This window comes from Procambarus clarkii, chromosome 7 (assembly GCF_040958095.1).
Source record: "Procambarus clarkii isolate CNS0578487 chromosome 7, FALCON_Pclarkii_2.0, whole genome shotgun sequence".
NCBI classification, from domain to species: domain Eukaryota; kingdom Metazoa; phylum Arthropoda; class Malacostraca; order Decapoda; family Cambaridae; genus Procambarus; species Procambarus clarkii.
The window spans coordinates 47,966,847-47,993,763 of record NC_091156.1 but is presented as its reverse complement, the minus strand read 5'-3'; the positions used below and the strand labels follow the sequence as shown (position 1 = coordinate 47,993,763).

The following is a 26,917-nucleotide window of genomic DNA, read 5'->3' as shown; positions in this document are numbered from 1 at the left end:
TACCTGATGATATAATTTTCATTGATTATGTGAATGCCATTTCTATATGTTCATATGCATGTTAATGTACTGTGTTGTGTGGTGAGTCAGTAGATGTGATTGCTGACTGATTGCCTAATGATGTCATTAGCATGTGGGGTATGCTGACGGCATCATTATGTTGCAGGTTTGTGCAGTGTTGTTATCAGTTTATATGATATTGCTGCCCTGGGAGCTGTGTTGAGGGTTTAAGGGACCTCTAGGATTATTCAGGGGAATTCACAGTACTTAATGAGAGCAGGCAGTTGATTGGTTAATTGCCTTGCTGAGGTAAGTGTGTGTTCACAGTAGTCCTTTACAACGGTTGCAAGAAAAGGGGGGCAGTAATATTGGTATACTCTTGTTGTTGCACAACTGTGTGTCATTATTGTGTGGGCACAGTAATTAACGAGTTGCAGTAGCCGCAACCGTATGTGGGCAGTGCATTTGTGTTGTTGCATGCCATTGTAGTGTGACCTATGTAACACTGGGGTTACTTTGTTTCTTTAAGTTGTGTTGAGGACTTAAGGATTCAGTGAGTTAATAATTGGGGAATTAACTGGATAAGGGGTGCACACTTATTGTTGAGTGAGTGAGGGCTGTTATGAGAAAAAACAGTGTTGAGCTTGAGTGAGATACGTCTCGGGAGCAATTAATTGTCCATGTGACAACTAATTGACCACTCTAGCTAATTATGTAATTAGCCTTCTCATCATGAATTCACGTAGTGGGAGAGGATCTGTCAATATTTGTGTTAACATAATTTGCTCGAGACTAATTACCTTTCTGGGGTATAGCAATTAGTGGCTCATGTTAATTAGTGGAGTAATTAAGGTCTGGAGGGCTCGGATGACTCGGTAAAGCGCGGTCATGGAGCTAGCATAAATCGTTGTATTAATCATATCCTGTCTGAGGACAGTGGATTAATGGCACTCTTGTTAATTAGGGGTAATTAACTCCTTTCCCGTGAATTCACAGTGTTTGATGAGACCTGCTTAGGCAGTGCGGAGTGAGACGTATTTATGGATGATTAATTATCGGTCCTGGTGACAGTTAATTAATTGCTCGGAGCTAATTAGGGTAATTAACACTCACTAGTAATTTTTTGACACAGACTGTTGAGAAGCTACCAAGTTAGGGTAGGCTTAGTTAACGTAACTCAATGGGGATGTAATTAGTGGTCCGTTTGACCTTAATTGAGAATTACTCACTGAATACTTGCTAGGAGTCAAGTGTGATGTAATATAAGAGTTTGAGTTATTGTTAACAGAGATGACCCTGTATTGAGAGAAACAAGTGTTGAGGATTTAACGTAGAGTATCATCATGTTGTTGTCTAGTGTGAGACAATTGTTTGTGATTACCGTAGTTCTTTGTTGCTGACTGCTGTGATCAGTCAATTAACGTAATTAATCACTTAAGGCAATTTCTTTTGGTTGTCGTCTGGTGACGAGAGTAGAGTAATCTAGGGATTTGTGGAGCTGTGTCCCAGAATCCCGCCTTGCTTGTCTTTGTTCACTGTTTACAGTGCAACTCCTTGTAGGGAGTTGCAAAGAGTGTTCACACTGGGTTGTGATAGGGGGAGTCACTGTTGGACTATCCACCTAGTTACGTGGGTCTCTCCTGAGGGGAGGGAGGACTCCTAAGCTTGTGATTATAGTAGCTGTCAGGGAAACCGAGACACTATTGATTGCATGCTTGTGTCTTCAGTGGATATCCTTCATTTGTTTAGTTAGTTCATGTTGTCAGCCCGAAGTGTCAGCAAGATGGAGCCTGCTGTCACTTCTTGGGGGGACTGTTGAATAGCTGTGTTGCAAATGCCACTTGATGGACAATAACGTAACCATTCGCTGTGGTGTAACTTAGTCTGTGATATTTTTCTTTGATTTGCAATATTGCGTCATCAGTGGGCACACCTGTGTTCATGTTAGTTCAGTATGCAGCCTCACAGCAAGGGTTGCTATTTAGCTGTTTGTTATCGTGCCACTGGATGGACATTAACGTAACGTAAACTCGGTAATGTAGTAGTTAGTCTCTTGTTATTAATAAATTGTTATGTTATAGAAACGGTCTTTGTTGTCAACCCTTCAACCATATTATTCCACCATATTTCTGCATATTATTAAATGTTGATGTGATCTTGATAAGGCGGCTGTTCTTGGGAATTCGAATTCAAATTCATAGCGCCACATCAAATATAAATATTTGATTGTGAGAACCCGTCGGTTACCCTTTATTAGTTTTAACGTCCTGTTTAACTAGGAGGAGCCAGCGGCCTATTGTGGACATGTTTTCACCCCTGGTGGTGGAGGCCTGGCGGTTTGCTCCCGCTTTTCCTTTATCTATTGGACTCATGCTTAACTGCCGTGAGCAGCCTTTAAACTTGTAGTCCACCTCCTAAGTGAGGTAGGCGTAGAAAAAAATCTCACACTGGGTCCCTTGACTTGTAGATCATTTCTAGTTTGATTAATTCGTACTCTTGGAATATCAAAACTGTATTTATTACTGGTGTGGTGCTCATGGGTTCTGTTACAACCTTCAATGATGCTTTTGAGGTCAGGATTGGCATTACAGTTCAGCGTTTTATATATATTTATAATACACATGAAAGAATGTGCAGCGACTTAATATCTAACATATTCAGAGATTTGAGTAGGGGAACCAAGTGATGTCTGTGGCCAGAGTTTGATATTGTCCTAATAGCAGCTTTGTGTTGAGTAATTAGAGGACGTAAAAGATTTTGGGTAGTAGAACCCCAAGCACATATGATATGGTTGAGATATGGAGAGATGAGGGAGTAATAGAGAGAGTCACCAGGGCAGGGCGTGGTACATAATATCTGATCTTAGAAAGAATGCCAACAGTTCTTGAAACTTTTTTTGATATGTTTAGAATGTGTCCCTGGAAATTCAGCTTGAGGTCAATGAGAACGCCAAGGAATTTGCCATCTAATTTGTTACAACTTTGGGTATTGTTTATTTTGAGATTTATTTGATTAGAGGATTTATTGCCAAACAGAATATAGAAAGTTTTGTCAATGTTAAGGGTGAGTTTGTTGGCAGCTAGCCAAAGATGTACTTTATTTAGCTCAGTATTTACTGTAGCATTCAGAGCAAGGGGGTCAGGACTGGAGTAAATGAAAGTTGTGTCGTCAGCAAATAGAATTGGTTTGAGGTGTTGGGAGGCATTTGGAAGATCATTAATGTAGATGAGAAAGTGGAGAGGGCCAAGTATGCTGCCCTGAGGAACACCGATGTTGATGGGTAGGGTGGGAGAAATTGAATTATTCACAGAAACTTACTGAAGCCTGTCAGTAAGGTAAGATTTGAGGGATTGCTGGGAGTGTCCTCTGACTCCATAATGATGTATTTTAAGAAGAAGGTTTTGGTGGTTGACAGTGTCAAAAGCCTTACGCAGGTCCACAAATAACCCAACAGGGTACTCTTTTTTATCAAGTGCTGCATGAATCAAGTTAATCATACTAATAAGTGCATCGTTAGTGCTTTTTTGGGGTCTGAAGCCATATTGACAAGAGCTAAGTATATTGTGTTTGGCTAGATAAGAGTAAAGCTGCTTGTAGATTAGTTTTTCAAATATTTTTGACAAGTTAGGCAGGATTGATATACAGGCGATGAGTCACAATAACGTGGCTGAAGTATGTTGACCAGACCACACACTAGAAGTTGAAGGGACGACGACGTTTCGGTCCGTCCTGGACCATTCTCAAGTCGATTGTGATGAGGAGATGATGATGATGATAAAGATTAAGCCACCCAAGAGGTGGCACGGGCATGAATAGCCCGTAAGTGGTACAATTTTTTTTCCCAGTGTTCTGAGGTTGCATTTAACCATCAAGCTGTTATCGTGGGGGAGGATACTGCTTCACAGTCTTTATGAGGGTGTCCAGCTGCTGGACACCTTTGTTGACCAGGAGAGTGGCTGTGTTGATGGCTTCAGGGTGGCCACTGCATGATTCAGGAACTCTTAAAGCTCTTCTAAGGTCATTGGTTGCTTCACATTCCAGAAGATAGTGAAGTAATGGCTTTTCTGTGACAGTTTGGCAGAAGATGCACTCTCTCTGTCGGGGTTCACCAATCTCCCAGTTGCATCTGTAACCTAGACGTAGTCTATATAGCCTAACTGCTATTTCACCAGACGTCACGTCCTTCACTCACCAGACCACTCCACAAGTGATCATTTGAAATTTCATCATGGAATTCCAATTGACTTATAATCGATCCAGCAATGCTGCTCAGAGTAGGAAAAGACCATCGATAATGGACACCAGTTCCGAAAGTGACGGCGAGTGGCATCACGTGACTAAGGCTAACAGGACAAGCCACTCCATGACGACCCATCGCCCATTAATCTCTCCAGCTTCTCCAGCTCTCCCAGCGCCTCAGACTAGATCTACGTTTCCGGTCTTCAAAGTGCAGCACACGGAAGGTAAGTCTTCCTACGCTACTGTAGAGGACCTGGAAAAAGAGTACCCCCAGCTCCAGGTCAGGGCAAAACCTAATCTCAAAGGAGAATACATTCTGAGGCCAAAAGACGAGTCGGCCGTTATGATGAGGAGGTAGAGATAGGCAATAAATAGGCAAGAGAGAGCTGAGGAGGAAAGTAAGGTGTAGGGGATAGTAGTACTAATGAGAACTGCAGAGGGCCTATTGGCCCATACGAGGCAGCTCCTATTATAACCACCAAAGGAGATAGTAATAGGAATAGGAAGAGGATAGCAAGGGAGCGTAGGAGAAGACAATGAACAGAAAAAGGGGAGAAGAGAGAAAGAAATGGAAAGAGAAAGAAAGATAAATGGAAAGGGTAAGCTTGTGTTAAGTCACGTTTGTTAGAAAGATTAGAGCATTTGAGTATATACTGTGAAAGGGAAGAGTCCACAGCAACAAAGCCAGGACTCAAGTTCATGTTGGGTACATTGTGTATAAGAGCCGATTCTACAAGACGGCGCCTGTGTAGAGTAGAGGCAGGAAAGATTATTTTGGAGGAAGACCAATCAATGGGATGATTAGAATCCCTCACATGGCAGAAGAGAGCATTTTTAGTGTCTGCAGACTTAACACTTCTCTTGTGTTCTTTAAGTCTGTCATTCAGTGTACGGCCAGTTTCGCCAAAGTATTGGAGAGGACAAGGTGAACAGGAAATAGAGTAGACGCCAGCAGCATTAGAAGCAGGAGGAGCAGTGTGAACTAGATTGCTACGAAGTGTGTTAGTTTGTCGAAAGGCGAGTTTAATGTCAAGAGGACGAAAGGTATTGGTAAAAGTTTTGAGTTCAGATATGAAGGGAAGGCATACTACAGTGCTACTAGTGTTGGAAGCAGGTTTAGGATGAAAGAAATTTCGTTTAGCTTGAGAGTAGGCACAGTTGATGAAATGCAAAGGATAACCAAGGCGAGAGAAGGATTTGTAGATAAAGGCAATTTCAGAATCAAGAAACTGAGGGTCGCTGATGCATAGAGCGCGGAGGAACAGAGAGACGAGGATACTTTTCTTAACAGAAGGAGGATGGTAGGAAAAGAAGTGAATGTACATGCCACTATGCATGGGTTTACGGTAGACAGAGAAAGAGAACCCAGACACAGAGCTGTGAACATGAACATCAAGAAAAGGAAGGAGGGAATTAGATTCCCACTCAACTTTGAAATGGATAGAAGGAGCCAGATTGTTAAGAGAGGCGAGGAAAGGCTGGAAAAGATTAAGGTCATGAGGCCATAAAGCAAAAATGTCATCAACAATTTCTTTCATCCTAAACCTGCTTCCAACACTAGTAGAACTGTACTATGCCTTCCCTTCATATCTGAACTCAAAACTGGTGGCATCACCACCAGCCATTGCGTCATCATCAGCCTTTGCGTCACCACCAGCTATTGCGCCACCACCAGCAATGAAATCATCCCTAGCTATTGTGTCATCACCATTCATGGCGTCACCACCAGCCATTGCGTCACCACCAGCCATAGAGTCAACACCAGCCAAGGAGCCATCACAAGCCGTGGTGTCACCACCAGCCATGGCATCACCACCAGCCATGGAGTTATCACCAGCCCTGGTGTCATCACTTTCCATGGCGTCATCACCATTAATGGCGTCTCCACCAGCCATTGCGTCACCACCAGCCATGGCGTCATCACCAGCCATGGCGTCACCACCAGCAATGGCGTCTCCACCAGCCATTGCGTCACCACCAGCCATGGCATCACCACCAGCCATGGAGTCATCACCAGACATGGTGTCATCACCAGCCATGGTGTCATCACTTTCCATGACGTCATCACCATTAATGGCGTCTCCACCAGCCATTGCGTCACCTCCAGCCATGGCGTCACCACCAGCCATGGCGTCACCACCAGCAATGGCATGACCACCTGCGGAAAATATTAGCAAGCTTTAATTGTTTTTATTCTGTGAATATTAAAATATTTACTTTATTTTTATTTTTTAATTGACTTTAATATTATATTTTTTTATTTGATTATTTTTCTTCTGATTTAGTTCTTAGTTCTTAGTTAGTTAGTAGTGGACTCTATATATTCTAATTCAGCCTGCAAAAATATTTCACACACAGTTGTGGGGACAATTTGTAGCTTAAACCAATTAGAGGTGGATCCTTCCTAAATCACATATTGTTTACCTAGTCTTTGATATATAAATTTAAAATCATACCATATGGTGGTCTAATCTACTGTAATTATAATTAATCTATCTACAGTATAAAATAAAAGGGGGCCTTAGATGATACTGTTGGTGGAGAATGCAAAGGCTGTGTAATTGTAGCATCAGAATTAGGTGTGGCCCTATGCCTCAGAGTGCCACGTAATGGCGGCTGTCTGGAGGCCTACAAGGCTTGATGTACAGTTAGTGGCTGCAATCACAGTTATATTGGTCTTCTCAGATACTTGTAACTCCAACACACAATTACCTGCCGAGTGTAAGGAATTAATTATAGTTCCCTAAACATATAAGTACAGGTATGACATGGAAATGGTATGACAGACCGGAGTAGCTGAGGGGGCGTGAGCCAACCGCCACCCGCTCTGTCCCCATAGCAACGCAGGCGGCCAACTTGGAGGCCTCCTTGAGGGCCAAGGAAGCTAGGCTGTGATTGGCCAAGGAGGTAGACCTCTATATGCCTTTCTTTGATTGATTCGTTTGAGGAGGACTAGGAAGCCGGTCCTCGTCAAGGGGGCCGGGAAGCCGGTCCTCGTCAAGGGGGCCGGGAAGCCGGTCCTCGTCAAGGGGGCCGGGAAGCCGGTCCTCGTCAAGGGGGCCAGGAAGCCGGTCCTCGTCAAGGGGGCCGGGAAGCCGGTCCTCGTCAAGGGGGCCGGGAAGCCGGTCCTCGTCAAGGGGGCCGGGAAGCCGGTCCTCCTCAAAGGGGCCCGGAAGCCGGTCCTCCTCAAAGGGGCCCGGAAGCCGGTCCTCCTCAAAGGGGCCGGGAAGCCGGTCCTCCACAAGGGGGCCAGGAAGCCGGTCCTCGTCAAGGGGGCCAGGAAGCCGGTCCTCGTCAAGGGGGCCAGGAAGCCGGTCCTCGTCAAGGGGGCCGGGAAGCCGGTCCTCGTCAAGGGGGCCGGGAAGCCGGTCCTCCTCAAAGGGGCCGGGAAGCCGGTCCTCCTCAAAGGGGCCGGGAAGCCGGTCCTCCTCAAAGGGGCCGGGAAGCCAGTCCTCCACAAGGGGGCCAGGAAGCCAGGAAGGGTGGACCGGGAAGCTGACACCATGCCTGAACCTAGCTGTATTGTAGGCATTCTGCATCCAGCCATCGCCTGTGTTAGACATAATCTTTGCTCAGTCGGCCAGCTGAGTAAAGGCAAAGTGGCGGTAGCTACTAATACATCTCCATGAGCCACCAACGATGACGTTAATCCGTGGGAACAGGCAGAATCCGGGAACTCTTCGTATTTGCCTGTGTTAGCCACCTACAAGCAGTGCGCCAGTGTATGGTAGGACGTGTGTGGGCGTGAGTGCCGGCTGTACAAACGAGTAAGTACCACCTGTGTGTATTTAGTGATTCGAGGCTGGTGGTGATGCCATGGCAAGTGACGCAACCATAGTTGGTAATGACACCATGGCTTGTGATAACGTCATAGCTGGTGGTGACACCATTGTTGGTAGTGACGCCATGGCTGGTGGTGACTCGATAGCTAATGGTGATGCCTTGCCTGGTGATGACGTCATTGCTGGTGATGACTCCATGTCTGGTGGTGACGCCATGGCTGGTGGTGGTGACGCCATGGCTGGTGGTGATGACCCCATGGCTGGGGATAACGCCATGGCTGATGATGACGCCATGGATGGTGGTGATGCTGTAGCTGGTGATGACGATGCTATGGCTGGTGGTGACGCCATGGCTGGTGATGATGCCATGGCTGGTGGTGACACCATGACTGGTGATGACACCATAACTAGTGGCGACACCATAGCTAATGGTGATGCCATGGCTGATGGTGATGATACCACGCTGGAGGTGACACCATAGCTGGTGTTGACACCATGGCTGGTGGTGACACCATGACTGGTAATGATGCCATGGCTAGTGGTAACGCAATGGGTGGTGGTGACGCCATGGATGGTGGTGATGCCATGGCTGGTGGTGACGATTCCATGGCTGGTGGTGACGATGGCATTGCTGGTGGTGACGATGGCATGGCCGGTAGTGACGATACCTAGGATGGTGTTGACGATGCCTTGGCTGGTGGTAACGACATGGCTAATGTTGACGATGTCATGGCTTGTCGTGGTAACGACATGGCTGGTGGTGATTCCATGGCTGGTTGTGACGCAATAGTTGGTTGTGACGCCATGGCTGGTGATGATGTCATGACTGGAGGTGACCCCATGGCTGGTGGTGATGCCATGGCTGGTGTTGACGCCATGGCTGGTGGTGACGCCATAGCTGGTCGTGATGCAATGGCTGGTGGTGATGCCATGACGCACATAATAACATAAGTTACCCATTAAAGAAAATGAGAACAGGTATTCTGTGACGTCATACAAGAAGTATATTATATATCTCAGCTCTTTTTAAACCTCAGTTTAGTATTTAAACTTAATAAAAAAAGTGTTCACTAGGACTGAAAATAATTTCCAACACCAGGAATATAGCTTAACACTCTATTCCTTAATCATAAATAGAACCACCAAATATTTTAGGACGTCTCCCCCTAGGGCGTCGTCACGTACATGCAACAACTTGTAAACATTGTGAAGAAGCACTCTCTGACAAATTTTACAACACATAAATTTTCTTTCTCTGAGCTTCGACACAGGATCCTCTACGATTCGCCCAACCGAAGATCTCATGAACAAAGGGATGAACAATTTTTTATATTTCTATTGCATTTCTATGGCATTTTATTGCAGGAAATCTCGTTAAGACGTAGGATTAAATCCCCAAACAAAGTGAGTTTACTCAGCATTACACACACATATTCTATCTCATACCTGTACTTATATGTTTAGGGAACTATAATTAATTCCTTACACTCGGCAGGTAATTGTGAGTTGGAGTTACAAGTATCTGAGAAGACCAATATAACTGTGATTGCAGCCACTAACTGTACATCAAGCCTTGTAGGCCTCCAGACCGCCGCCATTATGTGGCACTCTGAGGCACAGGGCCACACCTAATTCTGATGCTACAATTACACAGCCTTAGCAGGCCCCACCAACAGTATCAGCTAAGGCCACCTTTTATTTTATAGTGTTAATAGAGTAACTATAAGTATAATTACAGTAGATTAGACCACCATATTTGGTATGATTTATAATTCATATATCAAGGACTAGATAAACAATTTGTAGTTTAGGAAGGATCCACCTCCAAGTGGTTTAAGCTACAAATTGTCTCCCCCAACTGTGTGTGAAATATTTTTGCAGGCTGAATTAGAATATATAGAGTCCACTACTATCTAACTAAGAACTAAGAACTAACTCAGAAGAAAAATAATCAAATAAAAATAATATAATATTAAAGTCAATTAAAAAAATAAAAATAAAGTAAATATTTTAATATTCACAGAATAAAAACAATTAAAGCTTGCTAGGATTTTCCCATAAAATTTTGGTCCTTTGAAGCTAGATACAAGATCCTGATTAGGATCTATATAAACATTAGTGCAATAATTACACATATATACATATTAATTAAATATTGCAAGAAGACACTGCTATACAATTTTCTTGCCTAACTTTTTCAATCTCTGCTACCAAGTGAACAGAACTTACAACAAGCACTATTATTTTTCTGAGGTCTGAAACAAAATAACAATTGTGCATTTCATTACACGAGGTTGATAAGAGGCTAATTAATTTACTCATATATGTATATATAATTTTAAGTGTTTACATAAATATTACATAATATTTACACCACTACTGTAACAATTGCTGCATGTCACATTATTTACAAACAAATCTTACAGAAGAGTAGGATATTTTACGCTGGTGTTGTACAGCAACTTAGTCTAATTTATTGTGCTAACCTGGTGTAAGGGTAAGAATTTACACATGTCTAGAGTTGAACCTATTTTTCAACCTAGCAAGCAAATATTTTTATTCAGTTTCTTAAGACAACCCGAGTTGTGTTGTGTACATAATATTACCATAACTATAATAATAATTTAACTATAATCGTTTCACCTTTGAGTGTTAATCTGTGTCTCTGTACCAACTAAGAGTGATAATTGAGGAGCCAACTTAAGGTAAATCCAGCATTGATACAAGGTTACCACTCAAATTATAGTGTGTATGATTATATAATGTGTATTTTAAATGATAAAGAGCTCTAGTTTGGAAACTAGTAGCTCAACTAGCTCAAGTGCTAGAAACAGTCCAAATCAACGTCCAAGAAGGCTTAGCACTAGTACATCTGCAGCACAGCTAGCAAATACAGCCATCATGTCTACTGCCAAAAATGTAAAAGCGACCCTCACTGGTATGAAGGGCCACTTAACCCGACAGATAAAAAAATGTGATGATTTATGTAATCGAACTCCAGTTGATTATGTAGAACTGGAAGGCCATCATAAGGTTGCACAGAGCTAATATCAGCATGTACAAGTGCAAAACCAGAAATATCAGGATGTACTTGCTGCTACTAACATAGATCAAGATGCAAGGGAAGCTGTAGTACAAGAAAATACAGATTATGAAGATGAAATACAAACAAAGTTACAACACTTTGTAAAGTTAATAGCCATACAGAAGGCCACTACAAACATTGCAGCCACAGCTTCCCAAAACCCGACACAACTAGAAGTCAAATTACCATCACTTAGTCTCCCAACTTTCTCTGGGACTGAGGACGAGAGTTGGGATAACTTCTGGAACAAATTTGTTACATTCAGTGGATTCTAATACCACTATAGCAAAGACCACAAAATTTACATATTTACAAGTTGTCTTAAAGGATGCAGCGTTAAAAGTGGTCTGTAATTTGACCTTCACTGATGATGGTTATGATAGCGCAGTACAGCTCCTTATATATAGGATAATTATGCTAAGCCAGAAATGACTATCAGACTTCTAACCTAGAAACTGTTAGATATTTCCGCTCCAGATGGATCAGCTGATTCACTCCAAGTCCTTAGAGTGGAGCTTGAGTCCTTGCTCAAGACGCTTAAGAATAAAGTGAATCAGGATGAATCGGACTGGATAATCCAAGTCCATATGAGATGCAAATAACCCAGTGATGTACTGGATAAGTTGTTTGTCTTATATAACAAATCTTCTCTAACAGTAAAGGAGATAACAGAAGGTTTGCGTTCCATCATAGAAAGACAACGAGATAATACTGATGGAAAATGACATCTAAGCCTTCTTTGACCACTAATAGTAAGCAACAGAGTACAAACAATACTCCAAATAAATCTAAAACAACTTCCCCCTCCCCAAAGTGGAAACAAGGGCAGTGTGGGCACATATGCAGTGGGTCCCTCTAAACCTACAGTTAATGTGTCACCCAAAACGGTGACTCCCCAAGATGCTATTAATGTCTGGATGCCATGTGTGTTCTGTGAAGAACAACATACCATGTACACCTGCAAAGCTTACCCTGATCGTTCTACCCGTATAAAATGACTCAAGGAGTTACGTAAATGCACCAGGTGTATAAGGTCACATAATTCTGACACCTGTGCAACTCAAATGCGCTCCTGCAATAGATGCAATAAGGGTCAACACCATACAGCACTTTGTTGAGACTCAAGTACATAGTCTCCCAAACCACAGGTGGAGGAAGGAACTTCTGCTTCAGTTCAGCTTTGTACCATACTACCTGACATAAGTATTTTGTCAACAAGGTCTGATCATAAATCAGCTCTACCCACTGCTCAATTGATCATTAAAATGGAAAGTTCAAGGTCACCATACACGGATTATTTGACCAAGGATCCCAAATGACTTTTATCTCAAAGGAGTTGGTAGATGCCCTGAAACTCAAACCTGTTCAAGAGACACGAATAGACATAGCTGGATTCCTGACTACTTCAGGAGCCCAAGTCTTCAAGGTAGTACAACTTAAAGTACGTTTAGGCGGTTATGTCCGAACGATACAACCTCTTGTAGTAGATTGATTCCCATCAGACCTATATGTGTATGGTCTAGGGACAACAGCCAAATTCCTGGAAGAAAAGGGAATCAAATTGGCTGAGAAAATCACGTTAGACAACCTCTCCAATTCTGGAATCCTTATGGGATCAGATGTCTACCATAAGTTTATCAAAGGAAAGGATGAAAAACAGGGAATGAACCTGTTACCATCTGCAGGTGGCTATTTGCTAACAGGCCCAGTATTACAGCTGAAGCAACCCACACCTGTAGACTACCAACATGCCAACCCAGTAATGGTTGCATTACTAGGAGCACAGTCTCTACTACAATTCAGAGACATGTCCGAGGATGAGCTTGTTTCCCCTGTACATAAACTATTGGACCTGGCAACTCTAGGCATTGTCCCTGAACAACCTAGTCCAGATGATGACTGGACTTACAAACAATACCTGGACTCAGTTATCTACAGAGATATTCAATACTGGGTCAAGTTACCATGGAAGCTGAATCACCCTCAGCTACCCGTCAACCATTTTATGGCACAAAACCAATTAAGGTCACAGGTGTTGCTCTTACAAAGACATCCTGAGAACTTGAAATTGTACCATAAAATAATCAAGAAGCAACTCGATGACAAATTTATCGAAGTTGTCACAAATGATAACCCAAAGGAAGGACACTACCTGCCACACCACCCTGTACTGAAAAATTCAGCTACTACCCAACTACGGAGAGTATTTAATTGCAGTGCTAAGACAAAGCAGAGTAGTGTTTCCTTAAATGACTGCCTTCAAACTGGCCCTAACCTGACACAAAGGCTATACGATGTGCTGTTAAAGTTCCACATCGGAACTTACGCATACACGGCAGACATCAGTAAAGCTTTCCTTTGGCTAGGTCTCCAAGAAGAAGACCGTAACTATATAAAGTTCCTGTGGATCAAGGATCCTAATGATCCAAACAGTGAATTAATCACTTACAGGTTTGCGTCTGCTTTGTTTGGTACCACGTCTTCCGCTATTTCTGCTTCAAGCTACCTTAGACATGCACTTGAAAAAGTCCAATAGCCCAAATAAAACAGAAATTAGCAATAACTTGTATGTAGACAATTTCCAAGGAACAACCAACAGTCAGAGTAAACTGCTGAACATATACCATGAGGCCAATCAAGAATTAATGGGAGCAAATATGCCTCTCCAGTCGTGGATCTCCAACAATGCCAAATTAAATCAACTGATTGAAAATGATTTTCCCGATTACCATGTACCTGAGAAGACAAAAGTACTAGGCGTCGAATGGGATATGACAGCAGATCAGTTGACAATCAAGTCGGTGCAGCCAAATACCACCAACCTAACAATGAGAAAATTACTCTCACAAGTCAGCAAACCCTTCGAGCCATTGGGACTATTAAGTCCCATCTTAATTAATGGGAAGTTGATAATGCAGGAATGTTGGCAACAAAAAATAGGCTGGGATGATCTTCTAACACCTACCTTACAAGAAAAATGGCAAGGGTTAGTGAAAGATTTAAGTGTCCTAGAGTCTGTCAAGTTCCCTCAGGAACACAGTAAATGAAAAGGAACCAATTAAGCTACATGTATTCTGTGATGCCTCAAGAAAAGGCTTATGGCACAGTAGCTTTCCTGGTCTCAAATGGGCAAGCCAATTTGCTTACATCAAAGGACAGAGTGGCACCATTAAAGAAACGATCATTGCCACAACTGGAATTAACAGCTCATTAACACTTCATGAATTAATTAAACACTTAATTATTAACACTTCCTGCCATGTATGGCACAACTATTCTCCTCATGGATCATCACCAAACACACCTCCATACCTCGAAGAAAAATAATGGCCTTCAAAACCGCAAAAACCACAAATGACCCTAAACACTCTCCCGCCAAGGGGAAGCTCCCCTCACCCTTCCCCCCACCCCATCAATATATCCACATATGTTGGGACCCCTCACACCTACACACACCCTCTACATAGCAATACATACTCACATCTTTTAATCAAACTATTATCTACGCACAGGATGAACTCTACGGGAAACACCCATACATATTCAACTACTCGCATCCACTCTCATCCACATATTCCATACTCTACCTCATACACCACATAGCCCCATATCACGGCCTGTGTCTTACTGATGTTATCAGTAGTGATACGTTTTTGTTGTCATAGGGAGCTAGTGAGAATTTGGTGGTGGTGGTTCTTACACTGTTGTCTAGGGAGTAAAAGGAGTAAGGGAAACAGCCTAGTGCACAAGTCACAAATTTATACGTACAAGTTACACAGGAATACATTTAACAAGGCGTTTTCCTTACAACATAAGATGACTATGTATTATAAACTCAAGTGGCTCTGACCATCCCATGGCTCACTGTCCCATTCCTGGTGTCATGCACCCAGCCACAAACCGCTATCATCCAACGACACATATTTTTGCCTCTAGGAAACCTGGACTCTTATAAAACCTCTCCAATTTCTGTAATATTGCTCTACCCAATCTTGCAACCCTGGATATAGACAAGGATAGGCTTATCTGACTGAACGGCCAGAGAAAACCCCTCAAACAGCAGGAACGGTCGGCAGCGATACACCTCCCCCTTCAGTCAAGATGGCGTCCACCTCTCCTGCATCATCGCCCCTTAATACTCTATTCTTTACGTATGCTATCAAACCCATTAATGATTTTATTTACTATATTCCTCAAGCATACTTTTTTATAGAGTCCATTTTTCCCTTACATAGTTAAGCTATTCGAATTCACATTATTTCTGATGATCTCCAGCTGAGAAGGCACTACTTTACTGGGAGGAGTAATAATGGTGACTCGCGGCCTCTCTGATCTCAGCTGGGGATTTATACTAATAAACACTCGCCACTGTGTCCACCAACATTTTACAACCGAAACCAACCTCCACAGGAGGTAAGGTTCGTAACACCCCTTCTAAGCCATGGAGAAAAAAAAAGAGAAATTCTTATAGGAATTTCACTTTTTTTCACATAAAATTAACACCTCAAACAGATTTCATAGTAATTGTAAAGAAACAGTAAATGATATATAATAAACACTAGATACACAAGAATATATACATCTCTGTGCAGTAGTACAACCCTAAGTCACCCCAGGTTTTGGCAATCTAGAAAGTGCATCTGCTACTATATTTCATTTTCCTGGAATATATTTGATGACCAGATTGTGCTCTTGCAACAGTAAAAACCACCGTAATATTCTCTGGTTGGAATTCTTCATGCTAGCAATAAATGTTAAGGGGTTGTGGTCAGTAAACACTTCAACAGTATTGGCTGTTAGATAAATGTCAAATTTTTTAACAGCTAGTAATAATGATAAAGCCTCCTTCTCCACTGTGGAGTAATTCTGTTGGCATTTAGTAAATGTTTTAGAATAGTAATGTATTGGATGATTAATACTCTCATCATCTTCTTGCATTAGCACAGAACCAGCACCCCAGTCCGAAGCATCTATAAATAGTTTGAATTGCTTAGAGTAGTCAGGAGTAGCTAACACTGGACTAGATGACAACATTCCTTTTAGATTAGTAAATGCATCCTGACATTCCTGAGACCATCTAAACTTTACATTTTTAAATAGCAAGTTTGTCAAAGGAGCTGCAATTGCTGCAAAATTTTTACAGAACTTCCTATAATAAGCACACATTCCTAGATATCTTTGTACCTCCTTCTTGCTAGTCAACACTGGATACTCTAATATATCATTTACTTTATTTTTGAGTGGTAACACCTTCCCATTTCCCACTTCATATCCTAAGTAAGAAATACTAGCTCTAGCAAAAGTACATTTATGTAAGTTTACAGTTAAATTAGCCTCCTTTAAGCATTTTAATAGTTTAGCCAAACCTTTCATATTGTCCTCCCAATTATTGTGAAAAATTACAATATCATCCAAGTAAGCTCTACATTGTGGTATGTCTTTTAACACTAAGTTCATAAGACGCTGGAAAGTTGCTGGGGCATTTTTCAGCCCAAAAGGCATTACAGTGAATTCATACAACCCTTCTGCAGTTATAAATGCACTCATCTTCCGAGCTCTTGGTGTTAAAGGAATTTGCCAGTACCCTTTTGACAAATCTAGTTTGGTTACAAACTTGGCTTTACCAACACTGTCAATACAATCATCTAATCTAGGTATTGGAAAGTTATCATCAACAGTCATTACATTTAGATTACGGTAGTCAATGACCAACCTGTGAGTTCTATCCTTCTTTGGAACCAAAATGCAAGGACTACTCCAACTGCTGCTGCTAGGTCTCACCAATCCATGTTGAAGCATGTAGTCGACTTCTTTCCGGATGAGATTCAACTTGGTAGAGTTGACTCTATATGGGTGTGACTTGACTGGTTGGTTGTCGGTCACCTCGATGTCGTGGTGAATAATTGTAGTCTGGGTGGTAATATCGCCAAAGATGTCTGCATGAGAAGTCAGCAACTGATCCAAGTCCTCCTTCTGCTCTAATGACAAATGTTCCACCATTTTCTGGACATTAGCCAACCACTCCCCATTACTAAAATAAGGTACATGAGCATTAGGTACACTATTAAAATCACATTCCCCATTATTCTCATCTACATGGGCTACACTAAGCACCTGGTTGGTATTGGTAGTTCCCTTCTGTGTTAGTTTCATCCTATTCACATGCACTACTATTTCCTTTCTCTTGAGATCAGGTGTCTGGATTACATAATTGGTGGGACTGAGTTTCTTTATCACTGTATAAGGACCTTGGAACCTATGCAACAATGTTGGTCCCTGTCGTGCCATTAGTACCACCACTTTATCACCTGCCTCAAAATGTCGTTGCTTTGTCTTTTTATCGTACTGTGCCTTCATTTTTCCTTGAGCTTCTTTAAGATGAATTAAGGCTTTAGCGCTGTTTTTATTAAACTTATCTTGTAAGTCATGAATATAGTTACCTGCACAACACTCTTTGGATTTCCGACCAACTTATCTCTTAAGATGGTTAGTGGACTTCCCACCTCATGGCCAAAAACTAATGAGTTGGTTGAACACCCCAGGGACTCTTGATAAGTATCCCTCAGTGCCACGAGCATCAGTGGAAGATCATCATCCCAGTCTCTGCCAGTTTCCATGCAACTGGTTCTCAGCATTTGCTTAAGGGTTTGGTGCATCCTTTCCAAAGCACCTTGGCTCTCCGGATGGTAAGTAGTGGATGTCTTATGGAGGATGCCAAACTCCTCACAAAACTGCTGAAAACCTTTGGAAGTGAAATTAGCCCCATTATCTGTCTGTATTACTTTTGGTAAACCAAAAATAGTACAAAATTTCATTATGTGCCTTACTACCACTTTCGTTGTAGCATTTCTCACAGGAATGCCTCAGGAAAGCGTGTAGTCTGACACATCATGGTGATGATATACATATTACCACTCTTGGTTGTAGGCAATGGGCCTACTGCATCAACAATAGTATGGGTAAAGGGTTCCTCGGCCACCACAATTGGCGGTAAAGGGGCTTTTGGTACTACCTGGTTTGGTTTGCCAGTTTTTATACATACTGGACATTCATTACAATACTTGATGACATCTTTCTTTAATCCAGGCCAGGTAAAGTACTAGCTTATTTTATTATATGTTTTTGCAATACCCTGATGACCGCCTATTGGTGAATCATGGGCTACACTTAGCACTTTTTCTCTATAACCCCTCGGTAGGACCACTTGATTAACTACCTCCCAAGTTTGTAACACAGGTGAGCTCCTACATCTTCACTTCCGCATCGACACCTCTTTAGTGATAAGTCATAGCCTCCGATTCTGCTTCTAGTTCAGTTACTGCCTTATTATGCAAGTCAGTCAATGTAGGATCAGTTCTTTGCTGATGAATAAAATTTGATTTTGATCTCAAGTCTGAAGAGCCAGATGTGGTAACTGGACTACACTCTCCCCTACCCGTTTTCCTAGGTGGTTTGGTGGAGGTGCTCCCCATCCTGTTCCCATCTGCTTCTTCCAACTTGGCCATAATAGTGTCACAAAGATCCACTTCACTATTTGATTTGTTAACCTCTAATTTTGTCTCCTGACTTACATTATTGAGAGTTTGCGATATTTGAGACTGATTTTGACTGGGTCACGGCACATGCTGGGTACATTACCTTGTCCTTAGGATCTGTTCATGCCCTAATCACCTCTGGCTTAGTTAGCATTATTGGGTGGTCATCTCTTTTAACTCGATTACCAGCAAGATCATTCCCCACAATTAGATCAATGCCAGCAACTGGTAATTTAGGACTAACACCTATTAAACTTTTGCCTTTATAAAATCACAGTCTAGGTTTACTTCTTTCAAGTGTACAGTCTGGAAATCTCCAGTGATTCCCTGTATAATTATTACCTCCCCAGTCTCTGTAGGCTGTATATATTTTAACACACTCTCCAATAATAAAGATTGGGATGCTCCTGTATCCCTCAAAATTTTAACATCATGCCACAAACCATTTGCACACTGTAATTTTTCATTTGATATAAACGCTCCAAAATGATTTATAGCAAGTGCTTTTTCCCCATTATTTTTGTTACTCATTTGGTTTCCTCCCATCACACACTGTGAGTGCCATAGGCCTCTTTTCTGGGTGAAGAAACCAACAACTCTTAACAACATGACCCTTCCTATGGCAGTAGGAACACTGTTTCAACTCTGGGTGAGGCTTATTACTAGTGTGATCCTCTTTGGGTTTCACATTACTCTCTTTACCACCTGGCACCTTTGAAAAAGTGTTTCCTTGACCTGCTGTTGGGTACATGTGGGACCCAAATCTGACTGAGGAGTTTACTGCTCGACCAGATCCTTGTCTATTTGATTGAATTTTATTTTTAAAAGTTACTTTATGCATCAACTCATATTCATCTGCTAATTTAGCCAACTCATAGATATCTCTGGGTAATTTCTTTGCCAAATACAAAGCCACATTAGAAGGTATGCAAGATAAAAATTCTTCTACTAGGAGTAAATTTTTAAGAGAGTCCAGATCCCTAATTTTTTCTGCATCTAACCATTTATTAAACATGTTATATTTCTCTTGTGCAAATTCTACCAAGGTTTGACTTGGGTCTCGTCTCAGTTGTCTAAACTTTTGCCTATAAGCCTCAGGAACAAGTTGATAAGCAGTAAGGATGGCTGCTTTTACCTTCTCATAGTCAAAACTGTTACTCAAAGACATAGCTGCAAATATTTTCTGTGCCTTTCCCACCAACTGACCTTGAAGAAGAGATACCCATTGTGTTTCAGGCAATTCCATACTCCGTGCCAACTTTTCAAAATGTATGAAGAATTGGTCTGGGTCAGACTCACAGAATAGAGGAAACTTGACATTTTTGTTAATCTTTAACTGCCCAGGTGTTCCTAAATCGTCAGCACCGGTTTTTTCTGATCTAATTCCCAAATCTGCAACTCTATTTTTTCTGAGCTACCTCCACTTCTAACTTCTTCATAGCTAGTTCTTGAGCTTGCTCTGCCTCTATTCTCTTCTGTGCTTGCTCTGCCTCTAGCCTCTTCTGAGCTTGCTCTGCCTCTATCCTCTTCTGAGCTTGCTCTGCCTCTAGCTTCTTCTGAGCTTGATCTGCTTCTAGCCTCTTCTGAGCTTGCTTTGCCTCTAGCCTCTTCTGAGCTTGCTCTGCCTCTAGCTTCTTCTGAGCTTGCTCTGCCTCTAGCCTCTTCTGAGCTTGCTCTGCCTCTAGCCTCTTCTGAGCTTGCTCTGCTTCTAGCTTCTTCTGAGCTTGCTCTGCCTCTAGCCTCTTCTGAGCTTGCTCTGCCTCTAGCCTGTTCTGAGCTTGCTCTGCCTCTAGCCTCTTCTGAGCTTGCTCTGCCTCTAGCCTCTTCTGAGCTTGCTCTGCCTCAAACTGCAACTTCTTTAGTTCCAATTCTGCCTGCCTCTGCAACTGAGTCTCTACCTTTCCTGTAGTTACAACATTTGCACCACTGGTGGATGGGGACTGCTCTAATATTTCCTGTGGGAGAATTTGCTCATCTACCCAGTGTATCATTATTTCTCGTAGCAGTTCCGACTTCACCATTCCCATGTGCAATAATAGTCCATAGTGCTTGCCAACAGCCACTAGAATAGACTATTTTTGCCGCTTTCAAACCCTCAACACTAGGATCGTTGACAATTTGTTGAGCTACCAAATCCATTTTTAGTGTGCTAAGATACAGCAGACTCCAACACAAATTTATAATTCTGCACCACCATTCTCTTTTTAGGCTGAGAATTTGTTTTGAAAACTGAAAAGGACAGTGCTTAGTTCACTTGACTACCCTGTCAACTGGTAAATTTTTTGCACTCGAGACCACACACAAAAATTTCTTAAAACACTTTTCATAAAGATTAATAAAATGTACATAAATAAGTAATAAAGCACATATTCATATTATACCAATATTAAAAATATTCTAAATTTCTACACAAGTTAAAGTGAAAAAATAAGCTACACAATTTTTATATCAGGTTACACCTACAGGCTATCCACTTTTATTAGGCTTTTGATCAGGCTGCTCAATATGTGAGGTGCTCCCGGACAGGCTACCCAATTGTATCACGGGGGCGTGTCTTACTGATGTTATCAGTAGTGATACGTTTAAGTTGTCATAGGGAGCTAGTGAGAATTTGGTGGTGGTGGTCCTTACACTGTTGTCTAGGGAGTAAAAAGAGTAAGGGAAACAGCCTAGTGCACAAGTCACAAATTTATACATACAAGTTTCACAAGAATACATTTAACAAGGCGTTTTCCTCACAGCATAAGATGACTATGTATTATAAACTCAAGTGGCTCTGACCATCTCATGGCTCACTGTCCCATACCTGGTGTCGTGCACCCAGCCACAAACCGCTATCATCCAACGACACATATTTTTGCCTCTAGGAAACCTGGACTCTTATAAAACCTCTCAAATTTCTGTAATATTACTCTACCCAATCTTGCAACCCTGGATATAGACAAGGATAGGCTTATCTGACTGAACGGCCAGAGAAAACCCCTCAAACAGCAGGAACGGTCGGCAGCGATACACCTCCCCCTTCAGTCAAGATGGCGTCCACCTTCCTTGCATCATCTTGCATTAATGCATGGCATCCACCTCTCTTGCATTAATACTCTATTCTTTACGTATGCTATCAAACACATTAATGATTTTATTTACTATATTCCCCAAGCATACTTTTTTATAGAGTCCATTTTTCCCTTAAATAGTTAACCTATTCCAGTTCACATTATTTCTGATGATCTCCAGCTGAGAAGGCACTACTTTACTGGGCGGAGAAATAATGGTGACTCGCGGCCTCTCTGATCTCAGTTGGGGATTTATACTAATAAACACTCGCCACTGTGTCCACCAACACTTTACAACCGAAACAAACCTCCACAGGAGGTAAGGTTCGTAACACCCCACATACTCTCCTACCCCACACAACATGACCCCCCATCATCCCAGACTGCGTAACCAAAAACCGGATGCTCACACGCGTCCGGCGCCAAACAGCCGTAAAAAAAGCCCCCTACATACCGGAAGGCCTACATACCTCAACAAGCTGTCACACCTGGGCTTATTAGGCCCACCTGACAGCTGGTGCGCATGGTCATAGGCGTACATTTCACTACTGACGCCATGGGTAGTCATGATGCCATGGGTAGTGATGACGCCAGGGGTAGTGATGACGCCATGGGTAGTCATGACGCCATGGGTAGTCATGACGCCATGGGTAGTCATGACGCCATGGCAGGTGACAATGCAATGGCTGCTGTTGACGATGCCATGGCTGGTGGTGACGATGCCATAGATGGTGGTGACGATGCCATGGCTGGTGTTGACGATGCCATGGCTGGTGTTGACGATGCCATGGCTAGTGGTGACGATGCCATGGCTGGTGGTGACGATGCCACGGCTGGTAGTGACGATGCTATGGATGGTTGTGACGATGCTATGGATGGTGGAGACGATGCTATGGATGGTGGTTACGCCATGGCTGGTGGTGACGCAATGGCTGGTGGTCATGCCATGGCTGGTGGTGATCCCATGTCTGGTAGTGATGCCATGGAAGGTGATGCCATCATGGATGTTGGCGACACAATGGCTGGTGGTGACGCCACGGATGGTGGTGACGCCACGGATGGTGGTGACACAATGGCTGATGATGATGATGCCTTGGGTGGTTGTGACGCAATGGCTGGTGATGAGGCTATGGCTGGTGGTGATGCCATAGCTTGTGCTGACACCATGGCTGGTGGTGACGCCATGGCTGGTGATGCCGCCATTGCTGGTGGTGACGCCAAGGCTGGTGGTGACGCCATGGCTGGTGATGCCGCCATTGCTGGTGGTGACGCCATGGCTGGTGGTGACGCCATGGCTGGTGATGCCGCCATTGCTGGTGGTGACGCCAAGGCTGGTGGTGACGCCATGGCTGGTGATGCCGCCATTACTGGTTATGACGCCATGGCTGGTGGTGACGCCATGGCTGGTGGTGACGCCATGGCTGGTGATGCCGCCATTGCTGGTGGTGACGCCAAGGCTGGTGGTGACGCCATGGCTGGTGATGCCGCCATTACTGGTTATGACGCCATGGCTGGTGATAACACCATGGCTGGTTATGACGCCATGGCTGGTAATGACACCATGGCTGGTGGTGACACCATGGCTGGAGGTGATCGCATGGCTGGTAGTTACGCCATGGCTGGTGGTGACTCCATGGCTGGTGATGACTCCATGGCTGGTTATGATGCCATGGCTGGTTATGACGCCATGGCTGGTAATGACACCATGGCTGGTGGTGACACCATGGCTGGAGGTGATCGCATGGCTGGTAGTTACGCCATGGCTGGTGGTGACTCCATGGCTGGTGATGACTCCATGGCTGGTTATGACGCCATGGCTGGTTATGACGCCATGGCTGGTTATGATGCCATGGCTGGTGATGACACCATGGCTAGTGGTGACGCCATTGCTGGTTATGACGCCATGGCTGGTTATGACGCCTTGGCTGGTGATGACACCATGGCTGGTGGTGACGCCATGGCTGGTGGTGACGCCATGGCTGGTGGTGACGCCATGGCTGGTGGTGACGCCATGGCTGGTGGTGACGCCATGGCTGGTGATGACGCCATGGCTGGTTATGACACCATGGCTGGTTATGACGCCATTACTGGTTATGACGCCATGGCTGGTTGTAACACGGGGACTTAAGCTGGACTTAGAAAATTTTCCACCTACGTTTCTACTGAAAACAGAATTCCAAGTCTAAAAACGCAATTCTACCGTCTTACTGGTAAAACTAGAAAATATCATCCGCATCGACTGTGGAATCCTAATGACACCCAGATCATACACGTGACCCACGAATACAAATTAATTACAGTTAACGACTTTCCGACGTTGACTTAGCTGAAAACGTATCCCAAAATACTTAGAAATATTTCCACATGCTCTCTCAAACATTTACAACGAAAATTACTATCCCTTAACAAACTCCTTCACTAACTATAGTGACCGACATATAGCTCTAAGTCCAGAGGATTAACTACGCACTAGAAAACCACACCTCTGACTTTGACTAATACAACAGGGACTAGCAAAACTTAATGTACGGACTTAGCCTAATATACAAGAAAATACTAACACTTGGGGAAAAAAAATTAACCGGGGATTGAATTTAGGGAAAAAAAATTATCTCTAGAACAACGCAAATAAGCGGAATTACTTTATAAATTTAAGTATACTTAATTCAATGATACACTCGACTTAATCCTATAATTGCTCCTACCGGCTCGCCGTACCGCACCTAGCCGAGGGGTCTCGACCATCTAGATTCTAACAGAGCGACACGCAGCTTTCAGCAACAATTAAGACTAGAGACGACTCAACCTCCACTAAGTGTGCTATCACTTAGTCGTTGAATCGCTGCTAGGTAGGTTACTAGTCTGTCCCTCGGAGGCCGCAACGCCCTTCACGGATTTACGTTTTTCCCAGCGTTTTGGGTCGTCTAACAACGCCCTCGGACTATCTCCTGGCGTCCCACAGATAAATCCGCCCAGGCAGCCCACAATGAACTGCTGTTGAGAGTATGGCAGCTTCCAACACCTCTGAATCAATTGCAATGGGTCGAGTAAGGTACCCAGTCCAATCAACTCGAAGCAGTCTCCTACTCAATAATCTTAACAGCCTAATCTTACTAACTAAACCTTAATCGTATCAGCCCGCACGACCACGATTCGCCAATCCCCACTCAACCGCACTGTTGAGAGGCACACTGCTAATCCTGGCCCGCGGCTGACTCCCTAGCATCCACGCACGTGTCCGAATGGCTAGACGCGTGAGCCTTTCAACAATTTCAAACAAAATTGTTGAAACCACCGCTGTGCACCATTGTAACACGGGGAAGGGGTTCTCGAATGAACTTTTCTCTCTTTACTCTCCCTCTGCCCGTATCTTACTTTTGTTCTCTACCAAGGGACCCCAAAACTTTCACTTTAGCCGACCCTACGCCACGTGGTCTCAAGACGATTGACCGATTTGAGATTCTACAACCCATATGACGTGGACTAGGCTTCTAGCAAAACCCTAGGGTCGCCTTTCCGCCGCCACCACCAGACCAGTTACACTGAGCAATGATCGAGGTCTGGATCGATCATGCTAATCAATAACTTTGGGCTTGATCCCCACTAGTAACATATAACCTTGGATCTACAGTGGGGAATTAAAAATCAATGGGAATACTGAATTATGACTCGGTGTTAGAATCGGCGTCCAATTCAACTCTGCCTCGTGGGGACCACGTGACAAGGACAAATTCACATAAATATAACACACACATGGAAAATAATGCAAATGCCAATTAATAACTAATTAATTTATTCAAAACTAAAACAAACTCTAAGAAATGGCACTCCCTAAACTTGAACCCTCCTTAATTGACCAGATCGGCAAACCTATTCCCTACAATTACTCTTAAAGCAACTCTACCTTGGGCGACCAGCTAGATGTTCATGCTGTCTGGAGGCCGATGATGGGAAGGCCATCTTCCCGAGCTGCTACTCAAACCACACTGATCTCTGCTCGGCTAGCCCTACCCAGACCAGAGCATTGTATCCTTCCGCCTAGTCTAAGTTTTGGCTTAAGTTTTAACAACTAACCTCTGTGGCACTGAATGATCCAGATTGGTTGAATTATTTATTTGAAGTTAAATTACACAAGCATCTTAAGGAAGAGCTACTCCCGATCACAAAAAGGTTATTTGACCTTCGAGAAATAGAGGACATGGAATCCTCTGGTGACCTATGACCGCCAGGTCACTCCGCCTTGTAGCCTAGTTCTGGCTCGTGACGTCACTGATGGTGACTTATCTCACGTCTCCTAATAATTAGAATACTTTTGATATTATAAATTAATACTATACAATACAATTTGAATACAAAATGAATAGAAGCTAATTTCTCTAAATAAGTGAATACTATAGAATGATTCCTTATACGAAACTATGAACAAAGACGCCAGCCATTTTGTGACTCAGACATGCTAATCCCCAGTGGAATGCTTAATGTTGATGTCAGATTCCTACACGAGACTTCTGGAACCTTCTGAATAATTCTTACAACAAACCTAGTTTGTTACATGGTAATGACACCATGGCTGGTGGTGACGCCATGGCTGGTTATCACGCCATGGCTGGCTATGACGCCATGGCTGGTGGTGACGCTATAGCTGTAGGTGATGCCATGGCTGGTGCTGACGTTTTTTTTTTTTTTTTTTTTTGAGATATATACAAGAGTTGTTACATTCTTGTACAGCCACTAGTACGCGTAGCGTTTCGGGCAGGTCCCTGGAATACGATCCCCGCCGCGAAGAATCGTTGTTACATCCAAGTACACATTTTACAGTTGCGTTAAACATAGGCTACAGTTAAGGAATTGCGCCCAGTAAATCCTCCCCGGCCAGGATACGAACCCATGACATAGCGCTCGCGGAACGCCAGGCGAGTGTCTTACCACTACACCACGGAGACGTTATGGCTGGTGGTGATGTAACAAACTAGGCTGTTGTAAGAATTATCCAGAGTGGTTTATCGACAAAAGAGAACGGGAACCTGAGCCCGCGTGGTGACCTGGGGACCTGACCCCAGGGGAATTCGCGGTGAAAATAACCGACACTTTGTTCATAAGCTGCGTATAATGAATCATCCTATAGTATTCAGTAATTTAGAGAAATTAGCCTTTATTCATTTTGTATTGAAATTGTATTGTATAATAGTACTGGGTACAATATCAAGAGTATTCTAATTATTG

At 43.2% G+C, this 26,917-nt stretch overlaps 4 protein-coding genes across 4 annotated transcripts; 3 read left to right on the top strand and 1 right to left on the bottom strand.

The window, feature by feature from the left end:
- Positions 1–5,810: 5,810 nt before the first annotated feature.
- Positions 5,811–6,368, bottom strand: LOC138358214 (seminal vesicle major clotting proteins-like). Its single transcript, XM_069315731.1, has one exon. The coding sequence runs from the start codon at positions 6,366–6,368 to the stop codon at positions 5,811–5,813; it is 558 nt and encodes a 185-aa protein (XP_069171832.1).
- Positions 6,369–8,091: 1,723 nt separating this feature from the next.
- Positions 8,092–8,502, top strand: LOC138358210 (golgin subfamily A member 6-like protein 2). Its single transcript, XM_069315725.1, has one exon. The coding sequence runs from the start codon at positions 8,092–8,094 to the stop codon at positions 8,500–8,502; it is 411 nt and encodes a 136-aa protein (XP_069171826.1).
- A 227-nt stretch (positions 8,503–8,729) lies between these two features.
- LOC138358207 (uncharacterized) lies at positions 8,730–13,642 on the top strand. The gene is made up of 4 exons (XM_069315718.1): positions 8,730–8,943; positions 9,517–9,596; positions 10,806–10,959; positions 12,630–13,642. The coding sequence occupies exons 1-4, from the start codon at positions 8,730–8,732 to the stop codon at positions 13,640–13,642; spliced, it is 1,461 nt and encodes a 486-aa protein (XP_069171819.1).
- Positions 13,643–22,268: 8,626 nt separating this feature from the next.
- On the top strand, positions 22,269–25,916 carry LOC138358200 (golgin subfamily A member 6-like protein 2). Its single transcript, XM_069315713.1, has 3 exons — positions 22,269–22,916; positions 23,025–23,514; positions 25,816–25,916. The coding sequence occupies exons 1-3, from the start codon at positions 22,269–22,271 to the stop codon at positions 25,914–25,916; spliced, it is 1,239 nt and encodes a 412-aa protein (XP_069171814.1).
- Positions 25,917–26,917: the final 1,001 nt, after the last annotated feature.

What these genes read in the sequence shown, in the direction of transcription:
- LOC138358200 (XM_069315713.1), top strand. Translation starts at nt 22,269, where the DNA reads ATGGGTAGTGATGACGCCAGGGGTAGTGATGACGCCATGGGTAGTCAT. An exon ending in TTGCTGGTGGTGACGCCAAG is followed by an intron (nt 22,917 to 23,024) that starts GCTGGTGGTGAC and finishes GGTGACGCCAAG; the next exon opens with GCTGGTGGTGACGCCATGGC. An exon ending in TGGTTATGACGCCATGGCTG is followed by an intron (nt 23,515 to 25,815) that starts GTTATGACGCCA and finishes ATTTATTTGAAG; the next exon opens with TTAAATTACACAAGCATCTT.
- LOC138358214 (XM_069315731.1), bottom strand. Translation starts at nt 6,368, where the DNA reads ATGGCTGGTGGTGACGCCATGGCTGGAGGTGACGCAATGGCTGGTGGA.
- LOC138358210 (XM_069315725.1), top strand. Translation starts at nt 8,092, where the DNA reads ATGGCTTGTGATAACGTCATAGCTGGTGGTGACACCATTGTTGGTAGT.
- LOC138358207 (XM_069315718.1), top strand. Translation starts at nt 8,730, where the DNA reads ATGGCTAATGTTGACGATGTCATGGCTTGTCGTGGTAACGACATGGCT. An exon ending in CTAACTGTACATCAAGCCTT is followed by an intron (nt 9,597 to 10,805) that starts GTAGGCCTCCAG and finishes TAAATGATAAAG; the next exon opens with AGCTCTAGTTTGGAAACTAG. An exon ending in TGTAAAAGCGACCCTCACTG is followed by an intron (nt 10,960 to 12,629) that starts GTATGAAGGGCC and finishes TGTATGGTCTAG; the next exon opens with GGACAACAGCCAAATTCCTG.